This window comes from Poecilia formosa, unplaced genomic scaffold, assembly GCF_000485575.1.
Source record: "Poecilia formosa unplaced genomic scaffold, Poecilia_formosa-5.1.2 Scaffold84, whole genome shotgun sequence".
Classification (NCBI taxonomy): Eukaryota; Metazoa; Chordata; class Actinopteri; order Cyprinodontiformes; family Poeciliidae; genus Poecilia; species Poecilia formosa.
Window position 1 is genome coordinate 1795415 of NW_006800023.1, and position 8117 is coordinate 1803531.

The window sequence follows — 8117 nt, forward strand, 5'->3', positions numbered from 1 at the left end:
TATTCATTCTTTTAAATGTTTTCATATGATCCTGGTTAAATGAGCGCCTGTTTCAGTGTCTCAACGAGGCCCTCTAGTGGTCAGCAGCTACTTCACTCTTCCTGTTAACCTGCTGAGGGGGGGGAAAGTGAGAAAGACGGTTTAGTTACAGCTTCATGAATCACATTTATCCTCCCACTTTCTCAAGTCATTGTCCCTTTTCTCATCATTTTCCTGTGTGATGCTTCAACTGTTTGGCACAGTGATCTGCAACCTTTACAATCCAAAAAGCCATTTTTGCTCTCAGTCCAGCTAAATAAAATGGGCTTGGAGCCACAAATATTACCTCATCTTTTGAAAAAATAGCAAAGTTTTTGAGAAATACTTGCCACAGAGAAGCACCAACTTACTCCTATTTTTAGGTTTTAATTAAAAGAAAAACATAAAGCATTTTCAAAAAGATGATGGCTACATTTTCTTATATTGGATGTTATTTGCACATAGTTTTCAACCTAATTATAGCAACAACAACAAAACATCTAAATAAAGATTATGGTAATTTTAAATGTAATTATTCCACAAAAATTACTTAAAGTTGTATTTGTCGCTATATTTCTTTTTAAATTCCAGTTAATCATATTTAGTCCATTTTTAAGAGTCAATGTGGAAGGTCCAGAAATCCACATGGGGCCCTGGAGCCACAGGGTCACAGTCAAGTGTTTAGGAAAACCAAATAAAAAACATCCCAACTTGTTAGGATCTGTTCTACAATTGTTGGCACTTTGTAGCTGAACTATTGTTATATTTCTTCTGTAAGCCTATCTTATCTGCCAACCTCAGGTGCAGCGTCGGCCCAGTCCAGCCGTAAGCCTCTGGCATCAGAACTTCAGCGGAGAAACGCCGATCAGAACCAAGCAGGGTTGGGATCGATGGGTTTGAATGACCTGCAGTCGATGGCCCGGGAGGAGGGAGAAGGCATGGAAACCACGGAGACCGAGAGATTGTCGCCAAAACTCGCAGCCCCGCCTTCCCTGGAGCAGCTGCTCACATCCCCAGACCCCAAACAGGGTGAGCTACAAAAATACTACAGATTAAATCCAGTAACAAAGGAGCTATTTACAGTGTAATGATTCTCCTTTAAATGTCATGAGGTTTCATGTAGTATAATAGACAAAAAAATAAATAAACAATAAAGTATTTTAATTTAATTTTCATATTTGACTGCTGTTTATTTATACTGTTTAATTTGCTTGTTGCATCTCCAGAGCCGTTTGTTTGGACGGTGGAGCCTAGCAAAGAGGAGCTGAGCGAGAAGCTGAGCACAGCCACACGCAGCATGGAGCACATGAACGGCCTGCTGCACGAAACCGAGGCCACCAACGCTGTCCTCATGGAGCAGATCACTGTACGTACGAACATCTTATTTAACCTTAACTTTATTTGCACAGCACATTTCAGCAACAAGGAAGATCGAAGTGCTTCCCATAAAATCATAATACAGTAACCAATGATGAAACAAGCAGTCAACATTACATTTAGTCAAACGCAATCTTAAAAATCATCAAGCAGATGTACATAAAATATGTTGATCAATGTTTCACTTACTTCTAATCAAAGGCATTTCTAAACAAGTGCATTTTAGCTTCCATTTAAAAGAACAGTGTTGCAGCATCTTTGCAGTTTTCTGGAAGGTTGCTAAAACATGCCAGCAGTGTCTAAATTTCATTTTGAGTCATATCAAGATCATGAATGTTCTCAAGGCCAGTTTGTGCCAGAATTTATTAATAAAACCCACTAACAAGCTGTTAAATTATGAATAAATTCCTTTCTGCATTCAATAAGTACTTAAAATAATATTGAACATCTTTCCATTCATCAGTCCCTCCAGGATTTATTTTGTGGTACTATCTTACAAGTATTTGCAATATTTCCACTTATGACATAAAATGTGACATTTTTATTAATTGACATCAAGTAAGGCTGAGTCAGCATTGTCATAAAAGTAAGCAAAACTGCCACCTGCAAGTATGAGTTAGAAGTCACTTATAGCCAAAGTTTATCACCATTTTTGTGGTAAATTAGCAATAAATTTGCAGTTATAGATCAGCGCGAAGATCTGTTGATTTTGCATAAATTTCTGGTATTGTGAGAAACTGTCCAAGTTTTGGCGTACCGTATTTGGCCCCCAGACCTTGAGTTTGACACATATGGACACATGTAGGAGAATTTTAAATGTTATAATACAAAATGAATCTTTGAGCCCACATTTTATTTCAAATATTTTATTTCAAATATTTTATTTAACAGTAAATAAAGAAACCCCAATCTACATCATGTTGCATTAAAATGGTCTGTATGCACCAACGGTGATGTCAAACAGCCTGGCGTTGTTTACAGTCCCATCTTTGTCCAGCAGAAAGTAGAGCCGGTGTCCCTTGATTCTGAGCGGGATGAAAGAGGGGGACTCCTGTCTGTGAGCGTGGCAGGCCACCTGATTTAGTGGGACATTTATGGTCCTGCCTCGGTCTGGTCCCAGAGGAGACTGTGTCCGTACCGTCACCATCCTCCCGCCCTTATGTAGAACCACCTTACTGACGGACCTCCGGCAGAACAGAGCCCCGAGCCCGACTATCCCCGCTCCTATGGTCAGGCATCCCAGGGTAAAGCCGTACCTCCAGGCGTTTGAACCAAGGTTCATCTCGAAACTCCACATCCCAGCCAGTCCGGTGGTGGTGGTGGTGGGCGCCTTGGCTCGGTCTTTTCCACCGGTGTCTCTGAGCCCGGTGAAGGCGAACTGAGCCAGGTACGTCCAGAAGACGAACTGGCCGCCGCAGAAGACCGTCAGCACCCGGAAGAAGCGGGTTCTGTCGTGCTCGAACAGGGTGACATCTTTGGCAGGCTGGGTGGAGCTGCAGTAGCCTCGACGGGCTGCTACCTGGCGGGCTGTGGGAGTAAGAATCTCCCCGTTCAGTCCGAACCATGTAAATAATCGCGTGGATTCGCCACTCGACTGGGTCGCATTATGAAAGGCTCGAGCTTTCTGCTGAAAATTACCGAGTCGAAATAGCCTGGAGTATCGCTCCAGAGCTCCGCAAAGTAGGCGTTCATATCCCATTTCTCACCGTAACTTCGTTTATAAGGTTATATGACTGTAAACAACACAGTCCGAAGCGGTAGCTGCTGTTTTAAATCCACTTTTATTTCACTCCAGGCTTCTCTGTCCGCAAGGGCGCCGCCATACTTGTTATGTATTCTCTTTGTGAACTCTCGCGAGAATAGTGACGTGTCACTCGCTATCGAGTCAGCTCTGTGCCAATCAGTGTGGAACCGTTTCTTGTCCCCTAAAATGCTTATTTTTAGCACGCTAAGGAGAAAAGTATTTGAATTATTGAATTGAATTACAAAATTATTTGTACCGCTTGATCCTTCATTATGTAGCGTCACTTCCAAGTGTACTTTATATGAATTTTGTCTGATGGACCAACATAAAGTGATGCATAATTTTGAAATTAAAGGATGCATCACTGCTTGTAAAACGGTCTCACTTTTGTATTTATTTTAAAAAAGCACACACAAAAAACCAGCAACCTGGGATAACAAGATATATCAGGAAATTAATCATTGGAAGGATGCAAATTATTTGTTGGCCCATTCTTGAATGAGATTTTTTTTTTCTGAAAAAGACTACTTTGCTTTTCATCATCAGAAAGGTACATCCAGTTGCTACTTTGTCTTTGAGATTCTAGTAAATCAGCAGTTTTTAGCTAATAAAAGTCTAGCAAGAAAAAAGTCCATATTTTAGAGAGGAGTGCATCCTATGAGACTCTCACTTGCACTTGAAAATATCATCGTTAGCAGTTTAAAACAAAACAGAAGTCTTAAATCAGGCTCATAGGAATCTATTGCTTCATGTAACTTTTATTGTCCTTCAGCTGTTAAAGAGCGAAGTTAGGCGACTGGAGCGAAACCAGGAGAGAGAGAAGAGCGTGGCCAACCTGGAGTATCTGAAGAACGTCCTGCTGCAGTTCATCTTCCTGCGTTCTGGCAGCGAGAGGCAGGCGCTCCTGCCCGTCATTCACACCATGCTGCAGCTCAGTCCAGAGGAGAAGAGCAAACTGGCTGCAATCGCACAAGGTGCAAGTCTGCGTAATTTATCCTGAAATGAAAAAAAGCCTAATCTGTCCACTGTTTATTTTTTCCCTGTAATTTAAGTAATTTATTTATTTAGATTAAGTGAAAACATTTAATAATCCCCAGATATTTGGTGTTTACGCTGGTGTTTTTCCTTTCAGGAGAGGAAGAGGGAAGCGGCTCTCGCGGCTCAGGGTGGACCTCCTACCTCCACAGCTGGTCTGGGATCAGATAGACTAAAAACATGGGGAGCACTTTGCAGTGACATCACTGAACCCATCTCTTTGTGAGGTTCTGTATCAATGATGCTAATTAAAATGGTTTTAACTGGGGCATTAACACGTTACTGGGACAAAACAGGCAGGACCAAAGAATGTATGTGAAATAGTATCTTCTAGGTAGAGATAAAGGAAACTAGAATCTTTATTTACTCTTGCAGAGCATTAGGTACAAACAGTGCTTCTCTGAGATGGACACAGGCTTGTTAAACTGCCTGGTTTTTGTGATGTAAGAAAAATAAAACAAATACATAGTTTCAAATGTTTTCCACATATTATCTAACATTTATGTTAAATTGTAATATAAGAGAATCACTATTAATTATCAGGATATGCACAATAAATAATGTTAGATGTGTACAAGAAGAAAACTAAATGCTAAAATTGAATCAAATTCTGTTTCAACCAAATATTTGTTGAAGGTTATTCTCAGTTATGCAGCAAGGTTATTCTACACGTTTTATTTTTTCACTATAATAAATTTGTTTGCTTTTCAGAATTTCACAGGATAAATGTGGCACAATATGTGGAAAAAGGAGTATGTAAATTGTTTATGATGGTGTTTACATAACAAAAACTTGGCATTTTACCAGAGTTTGTGTCCAAATTCGGGAACCAAGATTAGTCTTTCACCAAATTACCCATCATAAATTTCTTTTAGTTGTATTGATTTGTGTTGAAATAAAATCTGTTGGGCATTTTTCTGCAGACACAAATCACATCAAATGCATCTATTTCAAAAGATTTTCTTATTTCTGGGTTAGAAAAAAAAACATGTTGCAAACAAATAGTATGATTAGGGATTATTTAAGAAGGTAAATGTAGCCTGGCATAATGTGACTTAAATGTCGGATGTTTAAATCCTTAATTAAAAAAAAAAAAAAAAAGATTTGACTCCTCTGCTTATGTACATTGTACTTTACTCACTTTATTAGCGGACAAGTTGTCATAAATCATATTTCTATTTGCAGTTTCTTTCAATGACTGTCATCATGTATGTTGACTGTTGAATGTCTTTCTGTATGTTATAGTTTATCACTTTATCATCTAGAAATATGCAACAAAAAGGTGTTAATCTTCACCAAGTTTTAATCTGGTTGCTTATAAAATTAAAAAGCCTTAATCCATATATTGTTGTAAGAAAAAAGTTAACATTACGGTTCTTTAGGTGCTTTTTTTTTCTTACATTAGTCAGTGGGCAAAATGTAGATTAAATCCTTAGTTTAGCTCAGTTAAATCATCATAACAAAGAAATCGATGTTCATAATTATAACTGGTACTTCCTAAACTCAGGTGCAGCAGGTATTTGTGTTTTTCTACTGTAGCATTTGTAACTACTGTTTTCATTTTATCGGTTTAATGACTATACGGCTCTGTTGTGGGGTAGAAGTTTAATTTTCCGTCTCACATACTCAGATTTGCCTCTGCAACATTAATGCATATTGTTTTCTCCTTGTTATTGCTGTAGAAAGTTGCTTGTTTGTCTTTTTTCCACTCCAGTGGCAGCTCTTTTGGGATCAGTCTACCACAACTTGAATGTACTTTTACCTTTTATATTATGTGAAGGTTACTGTTATCAGAAGCTATGAGAGATTATCAGAAAATCTTTTAAGATTTTGTCTGGATGTAAAAGAAAAACGACAGAAAACTGTGATTGTAAACGGATTAAAACCAACCAGGATGGGAGCTATCACAGAGTTGATTTGTGTTTATTGATAATCTTAACACACTTTCATCTGCAGGTGATAAATGTGGAACTTTTTAACATTTCGTCACTTACAACCTCAAACCTTAATGTGTTTCACTAGATTTTATAATCAATATAAAAGCGTGCAGTGTACAGAACATTTTCTTTTCACAATTTGAGAAGTGTTGTAGCTCAACTTTTCACTGAAATTAAATCTGCAGAATTTGTGCACATCTAGAAATCTAAAAAGTTGCTCTGTTTACATCCATTTTCAAGTCCTGCCACTGACTTTGAGTTGGATGTGGGTCTGGACATTGATATTTAGTTTAAGAATACCTCTGTCTTGTTTGTAGTTTTCTTTACATATTGTGACAAACAGGACTCTGACTTTTTTTTAACAATGGTTGTAATCTTTTTCCACAGTGTTTGCCACACTCAGATTTTATTTACTAAAACTGGTGTAAACCATATATGTTTTCTTCCACTTCACTAATATGTACTATTTTATGCTAACCTGTTGCATAGAAACAAAATAAAACACATTTAAGTATGTGGTTAAAATGGAAACATTTCAAGGGGGCGTTAATACTTTTATAAGGCTCTGTTGTGTGTGCATGGAAGATAAATTTATGTTTCATGTTATGGAGTCATCTTCCACGTTGAAGGAGGGGAAATTTTATATGGGCCTGCCTTTTAAGGAAATAAATGTGGTTCTGGAATTATGACGTAGTCCGGGGAGGAAATGACAAATAATCGCCACTGAATACCGCTGGACGTGAAGCTAAACATTCCGTTTTTGTCTTTAGAGAGCTGTAGTAGGATCTTTATCGTCAACTTTTTATATCCTTACATTTTAAGACATGCGTGAAGTTTTTCTTTACATGCATATGTATTAATGTGTTTAAAAATAAATGGAAAGAATGTTTCTGCAAGGCGCACACCCGCCATATTGAAATTCTGTACAGATTTCCAACGCTAAAAAAAAAGGGAAAAAAGTCAGATTTTTCGGTTTTCTTGCAAAGCAGAAGTGTAAAAACAGAGAAAGTAAAGCAGTGGATAACAACAACAACAACATGTCAGCGGAGCTGCCGATATGTTCACACACACAACCAGATCTTGTAATTACTTTTGGCAGGTGGGAATTACAGTTTCCTGCCAGTAAATATCTCAAAAGTAAGTCAGTCGAAAAGCTCAGTGAAGTTTTAAAGCTGCTCCAGACGCGCAGAAAAAAATAAACCCGACTTCCTCTGATTTTCAAAATAAAATGAATAAAGCCTAGATGGTAGACGGGAGAAAGTCAATCCAATCCATTCAGCGCTGTATTGGTTTGAATTATCTCTCTCTTTTTTTTCTAAATTGCTTCACTGTTACAGTTTCATTTTAAGTATTGAAATTCGACGGGTTATTAGAGCCATTAGATAAAAAAGAAGCAAATTTATGCCAAAAAAGAGATTTTGAGAATATCAGAAATTTTGTAGAAAAAAAAACTAATTCATGGATTTCAAAGTTGAAAATGTTGTTCTTTTGAAACTCAGTAATTTTCAAGTTTTTTCTAGAGAATTTATGAGCTAACTCTTAAAATGTTAGTTTTTTTCTGAAAAATTTCTGACATTAATCTAAAAATTTCTGAGTTTTTTTGGCAGGAATTTATTCCTGTTTTTTAAATCTATAATTGCCCTAACGTGGTACTATATTAAAATCCAACAGTTTTTGTAGTAAAACTTATTGCGTGAGGATTCATTTGGATTATTGAACAGCATGGTCTCACAGTTTCATAGTTCACTTATTGTCCAAAGAGAGCAATAACCATTATTATTGTCAGTGCCTTAATAGCTATAATATCTAAAAGTAAATAAATCAACTAAATAAACTATGTCGCTTGTTGATTCATATGGACATTTTGTTTTTCATATGCTCAATTTGACTTGGTCCTTGCCCTCAAATTGACCGCGTCAGTGAAGGGACCAACACTGCATAGTTATGCTTTTATTTTGAAGGTCATCCAAGCGGAAGTACAGTCCGCCGTGTCTTGTGGTTGGTGG

The 8117-nt window shown here is 37.5% G+C and overlaps 2 protein-coding genes across 2 annotated transcripts in view; one reads left to right on the forward strand and one right to left on the reverse strand.

The window, feature by feature from the left end:
• Nucleotides 1–6081, forward strand: part of gcc2 (GRIP and coiled-coil domain containing 2) — a 26388-nt gene extending 20307 nt beyond the window's left edge. The window contains exons 21-24 of the mRNA XM_007557155.2: nt 820–1047; nt 1245–1384; nt 3912–4113; nt 4272–6081. Coding sequence (XP_007557217.1) covers nt 820–1047; nt 1245–1384; nt 3912–4113; nt 4272–4345 — 644 coding nt within the window. The 3' untranslated portion in view covers nt 4346–6081. The remainder of the gene's footprint in view (nt 1–819; nt 1048–1244; nt 1385–3911; nt 4114–4271) is intronic.
• tmem223 (transmembrane protein 223) lies at nt 2246–3880 on the reverse strand. The gene has a single exon (XM_007557153.2). It carries the CDS (start codon nt 3092–3094, stop codon nt 2321–2323), a length of 774 nt encoding a protein of 257 aa, XP_007557215.1. The 5' UTR covers nt 3095–3880; the 3' UTR covers nt 2246–2320.
• Nucleotides 6082–8117: the final 2036 nt, after the last annotated feature.

Bases quoted from the DNA above. Each gene is read 5' to 3' on its own strand.
- tmem223 (XM_007557153.2), bottom strand. From the start codon at position 3,094: ATGGGATATGAACGCCTACTTTGCGGAGCTCTGGAGCGATACTCCAGG.